Genomic DNA, 16,078 nt, shown 5'->3' on the forward strand with positions numbered 1-16,078 from the left:
CTCCTCCAGGAGCGCTATCCTGACTGCATTATCCCTCTCTGGCCTGGCAGATCTGCTGTGCCCATCTGTGCCCACCTACAGACTCTGCCCACCTCACCCCCAGCCTCGAGGGGCAGCAGTGTGGCGGGGTAGGGTGGGGCTGGGTGTCCACAGGGCTGTGGGTCACAGGACAAGGAATAGGCCCAAGGCTCTTTCAGGAGGGCACAGGGCCAGCCTGGATCCAGACAGGGGCCCAATGGGGGGCGAGAGAAAGTCCTGGTATGAGGGCATGTGTTTTGATATGGCAGATCCAGGTTTGATCTCTAACGCCCCCAAAAGGTCCCCTGGAGTCCTCCCAGGTGTGAGCCCAGAGCATCATTGGGTATCCCCAAACCAAGCAGTAGGAGCCCACAGTCTGTGTCACTCATGCATTCTGGATCCAGGGAGCATCTCAGGGTGAGGCCTGTCCCCAGGGGTGGCCACCTGGGGTGCAGGGAGAGAGGATGGAGGGTCCATCCCAGGGGATTGATTCCCCCAGACTCCATTCCACAATGATCCAGCCTAGGAAGTCATCTGCAGGGCTGGCCATGACTGGGGGTGGGGGGGTCTAGCAGAGCTCCACTGCTGAGGGTGTGAGGGCAGATAGTTGTATGGGGTGAGTGCTTGTTTCAGGAGGGTGGCCTGAAAAGCAGCGCTGATGGCTGGCTAGCTGTGGAATGTTCCAGAAGGAAAGATGGACCTGGATGCAGGAGGCAAGTGGAGCCTGCTCAGCAGCCTTCACTTCCGGGTTTCCTCTGGCTGTCCACCAGGGGGCGGCCGTCTCCCTTCCGGAGGAGGAGGAGGAGGCGTGGCCTACGCCGAGCGGCGGCCGGAAGCGGGAAGGTGGTATGGCGGAGGTATGTCTTCCCAGACTCCGCCTCCGACGACTCAATGGGCGTGGTCTACTATACACCGCCCCTTATACTAATAAGAAGGCGTGGTCTGTCTAACAGGTGAAAGCTGAGAGCCGCTCAGGGGCGTGTCTTCGGAAGGCCACGCCCTTGTAATAATGAGGAGAGGCGTGGCCTGCATGACAGGCGGAAGTCGAGAGGCGTGTCGGGGCGTGGCTCCTGCAGACCCCGCCCCGTGACCCGAGGGGCGTGGCCCAGGCGGCGGACAGGCAGGCCGGGCCGTGCGGTGCGAGTGGCGGAGGCGACGGTGGAGCATCATGGGGTCGCAGCTGAGCACGGTGCGTGGGTGCAACGGGCGCAGGTCGGGTTTGGGGGGCGCATGGGGCTCCGAGGCACCCCCTGAAGCACGTATCGGGCCTCTGGACCGGGCCCCAGTCTCCCGAGGCGCTTCCCCGGCGCCTAGTCCCCTGCGTGGAATTGGGGGATCCTTGCATGAGGTGGGGCCTGGGGTGACTCGGGGGGTTCCTGCGGGCCAGTGGATCTTGGGGGGCTCGTGGCAGCACCCCCGGACGTTTGTGAGCGTGCAGGGGAATGAGTGGGCGTGCAGGAGAGCACTTGAATGTGTGCACTGCCCCCACCCCAGTTGCAGTGAGGTGAGGGGTGTCTGCAATGTGTGTGGGGGTCAGGCTGCAGGCAGGATCCTGCCCCCCCCCCCCGTCTCTTAGGGGTTCCCATAGCTGCTGAGGCCGCACCCCTTCGCCTGTCTGTCTCTCTTTGCCCCCCTGAGCTGTGCCAGACTGACTCAGGAGCCTGGCAGGGTGCTGGGCGCCGCCTCCCTGCTGGCTGCTGGCTGCTGGCCTGGCACTGGAGCTAGCTGGCTAGCTAGGTAGCGTGGCCCTCCGGCTCCAAAGTCTGTTTGTTGGGTGCTGTCACCTCTGCTCTGTCGCCTCGGGCTGTCTGGATCTCCTCCAGCCTCAGTGTGCGTGTAGGGGTGTGTGTGTGTGTGTGTGTGTGTGTGTGTGTGTGTGTGTGTGTGTGTGTGTACATACGTACTTAGTAGGGCTCTTCACACCCACACTCACACCCACTTCCTGCGGGGTGCAGGCTGGGACAGTGGGGCGAGGCTCAGAGCATTCTTTCTTTTCTTTTGTTTTTTTCACACCAGCAGTGTTCAGGGGTTCCTCCTAGCTCTACACTCAGAAATCACTCCTGGAGGGCATGGGGGACCATATGGGATGCCGGAATTTGAACCACTGTCCTTCCGCATGCAAGGCAAACTCCCTACCTCCATGTTATCTCTCTGGCCCCCAGATCTTCATTTCTGTTCCCGAGGCCCTGCCTCAGGGTACACCCCTCAGGGCTGGACAAGGCAAATGGCCTCTTGGCCTGCAAGTGGGGGCAGTTCAGGAATAGGGTGCATTCACCTGCAGGGGCTGTCTTGTCTAGTGTGAGCCTGTGGCACTCCTCTCCCCACCACCTGAGACCCTGCCTCCTCCCTTCCCTGGTCCTGTGCAGCGTGTTCCCAGTGGGGCACATTTTTGTCTCTGAGTCTGGAGACCTGAACTCATCCCCCAGCTGGTCACCAGATGGCCTGATGGGACCCCGCTGTTCCTGGTCCCCACCTGCCTCTGTGGATGGCAGCCAGGCCCCTGCTTATCTGAGACCTGCAGGCCTGGGGGGCTCCTCCCACCTGGGGCTGCTGGGGCCCCTGTGCTGCAGATCCTTGGCTGGATCCGCTCAGGCTCCAGAAAGCAGGCTCCCAGGCCCCCCTGCTCCCCAGGCACTCCCTGTCCTAGGCTGGGCCCCCCCCCAGAGCTGAACTTCCTGCCAGTGTCCTGCCTGCTTCCTGTGTTTGAAGGAGGTGCAGGCCAGTCCAGTAGGTCTGTTTTGGGGACAGCAGGCGGTGCGGCAGGTAAGTGGGCACCAAGGACCCAAGGTCCCCCTTGGCAGTCAGCCTGGTCTGCGGGTGGGGGTGTCTGGGCTGTGGTGTGGGGGTGCTAAGGTTTTAAGACTGAACTTGGGCCACTAGGAATGACCCTGGTACATGGAGCAGGGGGTTTTCTGGAAGCTTCTGGGGCACAGGCACCTCTTTCCCTTTCACTTTCTGTGATATTCCAAAGAGGCAGGTGGGCTCCTTGTGAGGGAGATAGATACATGAGGGGGGGGGGGGAGAGAGAGAAGTGGAAAGATGAGAGGAGAGAGAGTCGGCTCCAGTGCCACCCAGACCTTACTGTCCCCGCCAACGGGGATGGGTTATTCATCTCTGGGCAGCAGGACACTCTCATGCTAACACACACACACACACACACACACACACACACACACACATGTGTCAGCCATATCAAAGTGGTCAGACGTGGGCACCCACCTGTCCTTCTTCGGGGCACCATGCCAAGCCCCTGAACACACGCAGCCCTGGACATTGATGTGTTTAGCTGCTGTCTACAGTGCTGGGACGGACTCCAGATGCCAGAGGCCTAGGCTTCTGGAGTGTGTGTGTGTGTGTGTGTGTGTGTGTGTGTGTGTGTGTGTGTGTGTGTGTGTGTGTGTGTATGGGGGTCTGGGCTTGAGCCTGGAAACTTCCAGACAGTTGGTGCTGGGGGGCCTGGCCCCCTGTGCCGTGCTCCAGAGCTGGGGGCAGCTGGGTTGAGCTCGGGTCCTGCGCCCCCCATCCAGGACAGCAGGGCCCCTTTTGGGTGGCCTGGGAACACATATAGGCAGCAAATGAGGGGCCCCATGTCAAGCTCATCTCTGAGGATCTCCCCAAGCCTCAGTTTCCTCCTTTCTCAGATAAAAAGGTTTCTGCCTGGGGCCGGAGAGATAGCATGGAGGTAAGGCGTTTGCCTTTCATGCAGAAGGTTATTGGTTCCAATCCCAGCATCCCATATGGTCCCCCGAGCCTGCCAGGAGAGATTTCTGAGTGTGGAGCCAGGAGTAACCCCTGAGCGCTGCTGGGTATGACCCAAAAAACCAAAAAAAAAAAAGTTCCTGCCTTGGGTGTCAGAACAGACTTGATGGGGAGGATGCTTGCAGATCCCAGGAGTAGGGGTGTGTGTGTGTGTGTGTGTGTGTGTGTGTGTGTGTGTGTGTGTGTGTGTGTGTGTGTGTGTGTGTGTGTGTGTGTGTGTGTTGTGTGTTATTGGCTCTGCAGAGAAGCAGCTGTGTGGGGCCGACAAGGGGTGGGGTAGGGGACAAGTCCAGTCAACTCTCATGACCTGACTGGTGGTTTCTCAGGTCTGGAGCTTCACTTTATCCCTTTCTAAATGGACACCCCAACCCCTCAGGATATGTCTAGGGGACATGGGAGGACACCCCGAGATGTCAGACTCAAAGGACCATCTCTCTAGGCTAGGCGCTGGGCTTTGGAGGATGTATAGGAGTTTGCTGGCGGGAGAGGAACTCTGTGGTGAGAGGCTGAGCCCAGAGCTGGGGTCAGCGGCCCTTGGGGAGCCAGACTGGGCTTTTAGGAAAGAGCTGAGAGTCTTTCCTGTGGGAAGGGAGCTAGACTGCTGGGAAGGGTTGGCTGGAAAGGGCCTTGCCTGGTGCCTGAGCTGGGCCTCAGTTTATCTGTCATGTGTGACAGCTACTGCCCCCACCTTGATGTGAAGTGTGGTTCCGCCCCATTGCTCCGTGGGATGGGGGATTCAGGGTTGGAGGGTCATCCACGGCGGTGGGGACCAGGGCTGCTGACCCCAGGCACTCCCTGCCCCAGGATGTAGTGGAGAAAAAGTGGCTCTTTCACCCTGTGTTTCCCAGCGGGGGACTCGGCTTCTTGTCCGGCTCCAGTGGTCACGTACCAGGGCCCCAGGGGACAGGGCCGGGGTTGGGCGGGTGAGAAGGCCCAGCCGGACTTGGGCGCTTTGTTCTGCCTCAACAAAAGGCCTGAAACCTCAGCCAGTGGGCAGGGAAGTCGCAGGCCAACCGGTTTGGGGAGAAGCAGCTGGACCTGACCTGACACCTTAGTTCTGTCCGATCCCCTTGGGCTTCTCGACCGGGGGCAGGACAAGCACCCGTTTGGGGGTTCCACACTCCAGGATGGACCTCACCGTGATCAGGCAGTCCTGCTTTGCAGCTCTCCAGGGGTGGCCGGAAGCAGCCCCCTTTGCTCCTCAGAGTGACCCAGGTTCCGGCCAGTGGGCCATGCCCAGGCCATGGAGACTGAGGGCCCCATGGTGGTGGGGCACGCTGGGGTGCCTGACCCAGCCTTGAGTGGTGCGGGGCTGTCAGTCAGCTCTGAAGCCTGGGAGTGAGGCTTGGGAGTAAAGAATTTGTCCCGAGTTTCCGGAAGGCCTCGGCAAAAAGGGGGCACTTATGGGAGGTGGGGAGATGGGCTGGGGAAGGGGCGGGCCCATATGGCTGTGTCCAGTGTGGACTCTGGACTGAGTCACTGTTTAAGCCAGTGCTGTGACTCCACTTGCTCTTCTTTGAATGTATTTGATCTGATTTTTTTTGTTTTTGTTTTTGTCTTTGGACCACTCCCGGGTTACTCAGGGGTTACTCCTGTCTCTGTGCTTAGGAATCCCTCCTGGTGGTGCTCAGGGGACCCTATGGGATACCGGGTCTGCCCTCTCCACTCCACTGTGCTGTCGCTACAGCCCCTTAGTTTCTCTTATTGGAGGTTGGGCTTTTACCTAGCAGTGCCTCAGATTCTCAGGGGACCCTGCGGTCCAAGCGCCATGACCCCTGGATTGCCAGGTGGTCCCCCCATACCCGCTCTTTGTGGGCCAGAGCAATAGCACAGCAGTAGGGTGTCTGGCCGACCCAGGAGGAACCTAGTTCAGTTCCCAGCCTCCCATATGGGTCCCCGGGCCTGCCAGGAGCAATTTCTGAGTGCAGAGCCAGATGGAACCCCTGAGCACCGCTGGGTGTGACCCAAACACCCTCCAAAAAAATAAATAATTGAGGTTCATGATGAGTTGGGGCTCCTGGCCTCACTGTCCGCCTCTCTGCAGAGCTTTGCTTCTCTCCACGTCAAATAAATCAATAAATAAAGCCTATAGGGGCCGGAGAGATAGTATGGAGGTAAAGCGTTTGCCTTATATACAGAAGGATGGTTGTTCGATCCCGGGATCCCATGTGTCCCCGGAGCCTACCAGGATCGATTTCTGAGCGTAGAGCCAGGAGTAACCCCTGAGCACTGCTGGGTGTGACCCAAAACCCAAACAAGCAAACAAACAAACAAAAAATGCCTGTAGGGGACCCAGGGCTCCCTGAGAACCTGTCTTTCATGGTCCTGAGCACGAGAGACCGAGCAGTGCCCCAGTGGGCCTCATGAGGAGTGTTCCAGAAACTTCTCTGAGCCAGTGTCGGTTGGAATCTGGGGGTTCCCTGGACCAGGGTGGTGAACATCAGGGGTGAAGACCACTTCCCAAGTCCCCCTGCTCCCTCATTGACCTCGCCATCCTGTCCCTGTTTGCAGTTGGGCCACGTGGTCCTGTCCCCGGTCTGGTTCCTGTACAGTCTGGTGATGAAGCTTTTCCAGCGCTCGGCCCCGGCCATCACCCTCGAGAGCCCCAACATCAAGTACCCGCTGCGGCTCGTCGACAAGGAGGTGAGAGCGTGTGTGTGTGTGTGCATCTGTGAAACTGCATATATGTGCGCACAGGCGGTGTGAGTGCATATGTGTGTTCATGTGGGTGTGAGCGTGTAAGACGTCTCCACTCTTCTGGCTTGGGACCCACTGTCTTCCCCCAGACGGGTATGGTGGGAGAACCACTTCATGACCCCTAGGTCTGATCTCCCCACTAATTAGACGGGACCACAGGATGAAAGGGACCTGTTCCCATGGGGTTGGGGGTCGCAGCAGGGCTCAGGTCTCTGGGTCTCCTGGGGGGGTCCCATCCCTGAAGGTGAGGGGACTCCCATCTAGCCAGGACCTTTTTGTTTTTTTTTTTGGGGGGGGGGGCCCATACCTGGAGGTTCTCAAGGGTTATTCCTGGCTCTGCACTCAGGAATTACTCCAGGCAGGCTAGAGGAGACCCATGGGATGCCGGGGATTGAACCTGAGTTGGCTACATTAAAGGCAGAGGCCTTTCCTGCTGTGCTATCACTCCAGCCACGGGGTGTGATGGGGACCAGGTGTGCTGCTGCTCCTGCAGTTGAGGTGACCTCCTCCCCATTCTGGGGGACTGGCTCAGCCCTTGTATGGGCTGGCGCTTTACTGGGGTGGGGTTCCCCCCTCACACCCTGTTGCTTCTGTGCAGTGGCCGGGTGTGGCCTGGCTGTCCTGGGCCTTTTCCTTTTGTTTTGTTTTGTTTGTTTGACTGGGCCACACCCCCGGTGGTGCTGCCAGTGGGGGGGGGGGGCAACTCCCGGCCTTGCTCTGTGCTATGGGGGTCCCTGCTGTGCCAAGATCCACGCGGGCCCCCCCCCCCCCCGCCAGCCCCCCTGATAGTAAGCTGGGCTGCAGCTGGGGTCTGGGGTGGCCCCAAGTGGGGCGGAGGCCCTTCTCTCCTCCCCGCCCCTTGTGCTATTTCTGGCACCTCCAGCTGCCTCCTTGGGGTGTGGCCGGGAGAACTGAGTCACAGGCAGAATCATCTGCCCCCCCCCCCCCCCACGCTGGAATCCATTGGACTTCCATGCCGGGGGCCGCCACACTGCAGACAGTGGAAAGTCAGAGCAGCCTCCCCAGAAATGCCCCCGTTGCCCAGAGCTGGGCCCGTCCCATCCCTCCGAGCCTGACACGCTCCTTTCTTCTTCCAGTGACTCATCGGCCAGGGAATCTGCCCTTTAAACCGTTTGCTTCTCTTGTTGATGTTGTGATTTCTCTGGGATGCGCCTGTCTGGGCGGTGTCTTTGGGGGTGCTGGCCAGGGTCTGCTGGCCCCAGAAAAATCCCACCTCTCCTGACACAGCGCTAGGCTGCCCAGCACAGTGTCTGTCTGTCTTGTCTGTCTATCCTCCTCCATGGTGGGTCTTGTCTGCCCCTGAACCTCGTTAATGCTGGATTCACTCACTCCCAGAAGGTGTTGGGGCCTTTTTGTTGAGAGTGCAAAGGCTTTGGTGGGAGTTGTTAGTCTGGAGAAGGGGCTGGGTACCCTTCAACCCCATTTTCTGGGGCTTCTGGTTCCAGCCTGGACTCAGGGACCCCAGCGCAGACCCCACCCCCAGAACTGGCCAGCCCAAGGCTGAAGTTCTGTGCTCTTCCCCCAACTCAGCAGCTGCCCTCTAGACCCCCCAGTTCTCTGCCTGTTCTGACTCACAGGTCTCAGGTCACTGCCCTCCTCCCTCCCCTGCACTTCAGGGCACCCCTATCCCCTCTGGGAGCCACCACAGCTCAGCCCCTCTCTGCAGGTCATCAACCATGACACGAGAAGGTTCCGCTTTGCCCTGCCGTCACCCGAGCACATCCTGGGCCTCCCTATCGGTGAGTACCCCCACCCGGTATCCCCTCCCTGGGGCGGAGCTGCCACCTGGGGCCCCTGGTCAGGCCAGAGGTGGACAGGTTGGAATCCAACTTAGGGAGAATAGGAGAGCTTCAAGGAGGAGGTGGCTGCAGGCAGGGAGCGGGGAGAGGCAGGGGCTCCAGTGGGATGAGCAGGACCACTCCATAAGTGATCAGATGCAGGGACCCCCTCCCCTCACGCATCCCTGCAGGCCAGCATATTTACCTCTCGGCCCGCGTGGATGGAAACCTGGTCATCCGGCCCTACACACCCGTCTCCAGTGATGATGACAAGGGCTTCGTGGACTTGGTGGTCAAGGTAGGACCTGTGGGGGCCGTGGCCAGGAGGGGTTGCTCGGGAGGGGTTGGTGGGGGGTCAGGTCAGGTCAGATCGAGCATCTTCGCAGAACAGGACCCAAGACTAGAGCTCCCCCTGCCCCAAACTCTGCCTGGCAAGTTCTTCCACTTCATAGAGATGAGGGCTGGGCTTGGGGTTCCTTGATGTGCAAAGGTCCTGAGACAGGAGAGGGCAGGGGAGTGAGGTGGGTTGGGGTCAGTAGTGTTAGACACACCCCCTCCCCCAGCTCGAGGCCAGGGGCAGGCAGTAAATGATGTCGGGGGCACTGGCTCTGGATGAAATCCAGTACCACCCAGTGTAGACAGGGGGTGATGAGAGGTCGTGGCATCTCCCCACACCGAGCAGAGATTGGGGGTCCTGGTCCCAGTTGCCATGTCCCCCCTCCTGCCTGGCACACCACGGTCCCCTCTGCCCTCTGTGAAGGGATCCAGGGTGTGAAGGTGGCACCTTCATGGCCACACCTCGGTGGGTGCTGGGTGGGGGTGCATTCCTGGACATGGCGGTGGGTGGGGGGGATGCTGTGGTGAGGCCCAGAGCATCCCATCCCTGAGTGCCCTGACTGTGCCCTGTAGGTCTATTTCAAGGACACGCACCCCAAGTTTCCCGCCGGGGGGAAGATGTCCCAGTACCTGGAGAACATGAAGATCGGGGACACCATTGAGTTCCGGGGCCCCAACGGGCTGCTTGTCTACCAGGGCAGAGGTGACACTGGGTGGCTGCCCCTGTGTGCCCTTATACCCCATCTCTTGGGGCACCTCATGTCCAGGGGGCCCAAGGACCCACCACACGGGGCTGATTGACAACTAGAGCTCAGGGTGGACCTGGGCATCCCTGCACCCCTCACCACCCCCTCGTGGCCCCCTTAAACCCTCATCTGTTCCCCTCCCCCTTTCCCCCTTTCCGGTCCCCATCTCCTTGCAGTCTGCATCTGGGGGACCTTTTGGGGTACTCCTTGGTTCCCCATGTTCCATGCTGTCCTGACTGACCAGGGTTGCAGGGTAGCTACCACACCTGAGCCCTTCCCCTGGGGGGGCCGTTTTTCTGGTCCGGGTGCCCCCTCCATGGCCTAGTGTGAGTGCCAGGCCTCCCTTCCTGCCCATCCCGCAGGCAAGTTCGCCATACGCCCCGACAAGAAGTCCAGCCCGGTGGTGAGGACGGTGAAGTCGGTGGGCATGATCGCAGGAGGCACCGGTACGTGGCCTATGCCCCGCCCCTTCCCGGCCCCCCCACTGCAGCACCCCCCAACTCAGCCTGGAGGGGTTTCTCTGTCTCCCAGGCATCACCCCGATGCTGCAGGTGATTCGTGCCATCATGAAGGACCCAGATGACCACACCGTGTGTTATCTGCTGTTCGCCAACCAGGTCTGTGGGCATGAGGGAGTTCCAGGTTTTGGGGGGAGGTGAGCACCAGGCATGGCCGTGAGAGGGGCATGTACCTTTCTCCCAGAATCTGGCACCCCGAGGTGCCCTGGCACAGCACCTACCTTACTGGGGCTGAAAGATCTGGGACATGCTGATTCGTTTTTTTTTTTTTGTTGTCTTATTGTGGTGTTGTTTTGGGGCCATACCTGGTTGAAACTCAGGGATTGCTCCTGGCTCTGTGCTCAAGATTCACTCTTGGTAGTCTTGGGAGACCATATGGGATGTCAGGGATCGAATTTAGGATTGAATTTAGGAGATCGAACAGCCGCGTGAAAGGCAAATGCCCTCCCTGTTGTGCTATGACTCTGGCCTCCTCTCCCAGCTTTGAGCAATAAAAGGGAAAGTCTAGAGACTGATGGAATATGCTAGAACAGACCATTCACATGGCCGGTAACTAAGGTGATGATGCCTTTAAGGGGGAGTCACCGTCTGGTGTCAGGAGCCATTTCTGGGTTTCTGGAGCCCCCTGTCGGATCCTAGGGACAGTGCAGGGAAAGGCTCTGGTCCCCCATGCGGCCCGCCTGGGTTTGAGCCCCGGCTCCATGTGACCCCTTGGACTCTGCCATGAGCTGCCCCTGAGCACAGAGCTACGAGAACCACACATGGCCCACAACCTCCCAGCAAGAGTACAAAACAGAGAGCCCCAGCCCCTGCAGTCAGTCTGGGCACCATCACAGATCTAAAACATCCCCCTCGTCCACCGAGTTCTGTTGAGCAGCACAAGGCAGTGGCCTGTGGTCTGTGGTAGGGAGATGAGGAGATCTAGAGCAGATCCAGGAAAACTTCCTGGAGGCAGGGCCGAAGTCTCTGGGGCAGTAACCTCTAACGTCCCTGCAGTGGCCCTTTGCCAGCCGCCCAAGTGTCCCCTTTGTTAGCACCTGGGTGGGGATGGGGACAAGTGGGGTGTCAGGGTCAGGCCCCTGACTGGCCCTGGCCCCTGTAGACGGAGAAAGACATTCTGCTTCGGCCCGAGCTGGAGGAGCTGCAAAGCCAACATTCCGCCCGCTTCAAGCTCTGGTACACGGTGGACAAGGCCCCCGAAGGTGAGGCGGCAGCATGGGGCACCCTGGGGATCAGAGCACCCGTGGATAGACTTCCAGTCAGGGTTTAGGGTGGGAAAGGGCACCTCACAGCCAGGGTCCCTCTTCTTCTTAATGGCAGGTCTCTGGGTCATCCTGGGTGGAGAGGCTGTGCTCCCCCTTCCTTGGGGTTCAGGGCCCTGAGCAGTGCCCCCTTCAGGCACGGGGGAGGTCAGGGACCTCTCTGGGGGTCCAGCCATTGCTTGTCTCCTGCATCTATGTCCCACCGTGACATAGACAGGGACATGAGATGCTATGCGGGCCCCCAGGGCTGTGAGTCTATGTTTGTGTGTGTGTGTGTGTGTGTGTGTGTGTGTGTATTTTTGTGTTCATGACGCAGGCAGGATATGTGTGCGTAGTGCCCTGGGGTCCCCCACAAGCCTTCCTGGCTGCTTCTCAAGACTCTGGCTTTATTTATTTATTCTTTTTCGGTTTTTGGGTCACACCCAGCGGCACTTGGGTTACTCCTGGCTCTCTGCTCAGAAATCACCCCTGGCAGGCTTGAGGGACCATATGGGATGCTGGGATTCGAACCGCCATCTGTCCTGTGTTGGTTGTGTGCAAGGCAAATGCTTTAATGCTATGCTGTCTCTCCGGCCCCACTGGCTTTTTTTTTTTTTTTTTTTTTGGTGGCTTTTTTGGCAATGCCCAGCAGCTCAGGGGGTTACTCCTGTGAATCACTTCTGGTGGTGCTCTCAGGACCCTATGGGATGCTGGGGATTGAACCCAGGTCTGTCATGTGCAAAGCAAATGCTTCCCCACTGTGCTCTAGCTCTAGCCCCACTGGCTGCTATTTTTTACTGCTTTGCCTTGAGGGAGCTCGCAGGGGATCAGGCTTGCAGGCTTGTCCAGCCCTCTGGCCCAGTGATGGGTTGGATGGCCTCCCAGGTAGGCCCTAGGTCTGGTGCCCAGCCTCATCCTCTTGCCGTGTGTGTGATCAGTTTCCTAATCTGTTGAGTGAGTGCAATGGTCAGTGTCGGCCCTGGGGAGAGCTGGCCGCTGGGATGCTGACCTGACCCCGCTTGTGCCCGCAGCCTGGGACTACAGCCAGGGCTTCGTGAACGAGGACATGATCCGGACACACCTGCCGGCGCCCGAGGAGCAGCCGCTGGTGCTGATGTGTGGGCCGCCCCCCATGATCCAGTACGCCTGCCTGCCCAACCTGGAGCGTGTGGGACACCCCACTGAGCGCTGCTTTGCCTTCTGAGCATGTCCCGCACCCCTGCGCCCCTCTCACAGCCCCCACCTCCGCCCTGGTTTCTGGGGGATCTTGGGGAGTTGGTTCTGTGACAGGCGGGGACCCCTCTGGGGCAACCTTCCTCCCTACCCACACACTACGGGGCCAACCCATGGCCACAGTCACCTGTACCCCACTTCTCTCCAAAGCAGACCCAGGGGCAGGAATCTGACCAGCAGGTGCTGGCGGCCCCAAGCTCCAACTGCCAGGGACCCCCACACCCGTCACGGTTTTATTTTGCAGTCCCTTAGGAGTGCAGGGCAGAGGGGCGGCTGACCCAAAACTCCCCTCCCAGCACATCCCACCACAGAGGTCAGCTTCAAGATGGTGGCTCTCGCTGCGGACCTCCACTCAGACGGTGCCTATTTACTCTCCTGCCCCACCCTCCCACCTCCCGGTCCAGCCCAAGTCTGAGGTTTCTCTGTGGCTTCCATGTTGCCTTTTGACAACAGCCAGTTTGTTTTTCAGCGGCTTTTCCAGTCATTTATGAGCAGAATAAACCACGAAGTAAAAACCTGCCTGAGACTAACCCACTGTGGTGCCTGGAGGCCGGAAGCTGTGTCTTGGGGGCCAAGTCATTTGGGAAGGGGTTTGAAATGGGGCCAGAGTGGGGCGTGATTCCTGTGACCTTATTGTCCTTAGCACCACCTGATTTTTGTGGCCCTGAAGCACCACAATCAAGAGAGCTGATCAGAGGACAAGGAGAAAAGTTATCTGGTACCCAGAGGCCAGCTGGTGGCATGAAGCATGTGCCCCAAACTGGTAGCCCCCCATTTTCCCTCCTGTCAGGTGGGCCCTGGGTGTCTCAGCCACTTGCCACTTGCCCAGACGGGCTGAGATTTATCCCACCTACTGGGGAGACATGACAGTAAGTGAAAAATAAAGACCGGGCCCAGAGTGGAAGCACAGTGAGGAGTGCACCGGCCGTGCCCCTGACTGGTCAGGTTTGATCCTGAGTGTCCCATAAGGAGTCTTGCCAGGAGTCATCCCTGAGTACCATCAGGTGTGACCCCCAAACATAAACAGATTGGTCCTGTGGGAAGGTGAACACTGAGCGTGATCCTGGGGATGTTGCGTTGGGATCCGAAGGGAGGTGCTGCTGGTGGCTTGAATTGTCTGTGCAAAGGCCCTGTGGGCATTGGCCTGTGGATGCCTGAGTTTAAGAGCTGGGCTGAGGCCAGCTATAAAGTGCTTTAAGATGTAAGATGTTTGCCACGAGATAGAGCGAGCCAGGTTTGAGTCCCTGGCATCACATGCTCTATGACACCACCTTGGGTTATTCCCAAGCACCGAAAAGTGAGGCCCCCCCAAAAAACATTAAAAAAATAGCATGGCGGGGTGGGGGGAAGGAAAAGGGATAGGGATGGCCACTGGGAAGCAAGTGGGGGCCCTCTCCCCTTCTTTAGACATCTTCAGATGGAACCCATGCCCCACTTTCCCCACTGAAATGGCTCCAGGCCAGGCCTTACACCTGACACTAGAATAATCTACACCCCAGCCCCTACCCTCTCCTGGGACTCTGCCCCTGACCCTCACACAACACTTCATAGTTTTCATTTGTTTACTTTTGACTTTCCTAGGGAGGGGATGACTTCAGCCCCGAGGTGGTCAGATGGCCTTGTCTCGTGCCTGGTCCAGGGGGTTAAACTCCAGATTACCCTGGTGGTTCCAAAGCTGTTGAGTCCTTTGCCAGGCCCTGTTGCAGCTCCGAACTTGAAAAGATTCACATCCACCCAGTGCACCAGATGGAAGATAGTACAGCAGGCAGGCACTTCCCTTGCACAGAGCTGACCTGGGTTCTTTTATTTATTTAGTTTTAGGCAGTGCTCAGGGGTTACTCCTGCCTCTGCACTCTGGAATCACACCCGGCATTGGTGAGGGGGGAACCCTATGAGATGCCGGGGATTAAACCCAGGTTGGCTGCTTGCAAAACAAGCACCCTCCCTGCTGTACTTTTTTTTTTTTTTTTCTGGTTTTGGGGCCACACCTGGAGGTGCTCAGGGGTTACTCCTGGCTGTCTGCTCAGAAATAGCTCCTGGCAGGCACAGGGGACCCTATGGGACGCCGGAATTCGAACCAACCACCTTTGGTCCTGCATCAGCTACTTGCAAGGCAAACACCGCTGTGCTATTCGGGCCCCCTGCTGTACTTTCACTCTGACCCAGGTTCTATCCTCAGCATCCCATAGGGTCCCCTGAGCATTGACAGGAGTGATCCCTGAGCACACCCCCCCCCCCGATGTGGCCGAAACCCCAAAATAAATTTTAGAAGTTAATGAAATGCTTTTTGATTTTTTCAACTTCTATGTAAGTGGCCTGAGGGAGTCGGCTCGCCTGGCTGTGGGCTCGTGGATGGTCAGGCGTCTCAGCCCTCCTCCCAGGCTCCGGGTCTGTTTCCAAAGTGAGACCCCCGGAGCCTTTATCTGCAGGCGCGGCCACACGCCTTGCATTCCCAGTCCACCGTGTCTGGCCAAAGCCCTGCGTGTCCTGAGAAGAAACGTTGACTCGGAGCTGTTTCCTTTGGCAAGGGCATGGCAGGGCCACCACCCCGGCCCGCACTGCAGGTGACCAGGTGACTGCCGCGCAAACAGGTCTGACAGCATTGCAGCTACCTGGGGGGAGGCGCCTGGAGAGAGGGAGAGAGAGAGGGTGTGTGTGTGTGTGTGTGTGTGTGTGTGTGTGTGTTTGTTGTGTTTGTGTGTGCAGCATTGCAAGGGCTGTGTGTGTGTGTGTGCAGCATTGCAACGAGTGTGTGTGTGTTGTGTGAGGGAGAGGGGTGTGTTGTGTGAGAGGTGTGCAGCATTGCAACGACTGTGAGGGAAGGATGTGTGTGTGTCTGTGTGTGCTGGGAGAGACGGAGAGGTGTGTGTGTGTACTGGAAGAGAGAGGTGTGTGTGTGTGTGTGTGTGTGTGTGTGTGTGTGTGTGTGTGGTGCCATTAGTGGGCCTGGCCCCCAAAGCAGCCATTAGGTCACTTTCCTTGTGCGGTCACAATGTATGGGCCCAGCACCTGTCTTCCAGGGCCTGACACCCCGGATTGAGCCCTCCCTAGGAAGATGGGGTTCTGCAAAGTTTCCGGGTGACTAAAGGAGGGTGCCCGGTACCCCACCTTGGCCGCGCAGTGAGTGGGGCCTGGTCCAGCCTTAAGTTGCACCACCTTAATTGCACTGCCCAGCTCTTTGTTTGGACGTCAGGAGCAATAGCTTCAGGTCCCTGGGCCCAGAGCCAATAATGGGGGGCTTCTAGGGCTGGAGAGATAGTGAGTAAAGGGATTGCTGGGTGTAGAGCCAGGAGGAACCCCTTAAGCACCGCTGGGTGTGGTCCCCCCAAAACCAAAAAATAAATATGGAGAGCTTCTGCCTTGCATAAAACCTGTGTTGGGATCCAGGAACCTCATAGAGGGTCCCCCGAGGATCCCGCCGTGGCCCCTCGAAAGTTAGCAACACCCAGACAATCCGAATAAGACTTGATGAAGAATTGCGAAATAAAAGATTATATATCATCAAGAGCCCCAAACCCCCCGGGCACACCACGATCTTCTGCTCTTGGGGCTGACGCTAGAGAGGGGGTCGGGCAGATCGCACCCCGCGGGCATCCCGCAAAGTAGGCGGGTCACCCGGCGGGCGACCTTTACCCGCGCAAAAATTCGTCTCACATCGGCAGTGAGGACCCGGGCGTCACCCCGGGTCGTTATTTTCCTTACTCATAAGTTTAAGGCATGAGGAGCGTCAT

At 58.6% G+C, this 16,078-nt stretch overlaps 1 protein-coding gene and 1 non-coding gene across 2 annotated transcripts; one reads left to right on the forward strand and one right to left on the reverse strand.

Moving 5' to 3' along the window:
* Positions 1-1,109: 1,109 nt before the first annotated feature.
* On the forward strand, positions 1,110-12,748 carry LOC126006291 (NADH-cytochrome b5 reductase 3). The gene is made up of 9 exons (XM_049771681.1): positions 1,110-1,207; positions 6,289-6,420; positions 8,162-8,234; positions 8,465-8,571; positions 9,183-9,312; positions 9,718-9,801; positions 9,887-9,972; positions 10,976-11,075; positions 12,146-12,748. The coding sequence occupies exons 1-9, from the start codon at positions 1,187-1,189 to the stop codon at positions 12,316-12,318; spliced, it is 906 nt and encodes a 301-aa protein (XP_049627638.1). The 5' UTR covers positions 1,110-1,186; the 3' UTR covers positions 12,319-12,748.
* Positions 12,749-15,916: 3,168 nt separating this feature from the next.
* LOC126008189 (U12 minor spliceosomal RNA) lies at positions 15,917-16,066 on the reverse strand. Its single transcript, XR_007495543.1, has one exon. It is a non-coding gene; the product is annotated as a U12 minor spliceosomal RNA (small nuclear RNA).
* Positions 16,067-16,078: the final 12 nt, after the last annotated feature.

The sequence above is a fragment of the Suncus etruscus genome, chromosome 4, assembly GCF_024139225.1.
Source record: "Suncus etruscus isolate mSunEtr1 chromosome 4, mSunEtr1.pri.cur, whole genome shotgun sequence".
In the NCBI taxonomy this organism is placed as follows: domain Eukaryota; kingdom Metazoa; phylum Chordata; class Mammalia; order Eulipotyphla; family Soricidae; genus Suncus; species Suncus etruscus.

What these genes read in the sequence shown, in the direction of transcription:
- LOC126006291 (XM_049771681.1), top strand. Translation starts at nt 1,187, where the DNA reads ATGGGGTCGCAGCTGAGCACG. An exon ending in GCTTGTCTACCAGGGCAGAG is followed by an intron (nt 9,313 to 9,717) that starts GTGACACTGGGT and finishes CCCATCCCGCAG; the next exon opens with GCAAGTTCGCCATACGCCCC. An exon ending in ATCTGCTGTTCGCCAACCAG is followed by an intron (nt 9,973 to 10,975) that starts GTCTGTGGGCAT and finishes TGGCCCCTGTAG; the next exon opens with ACGGAGAAAGACATTCTGCT.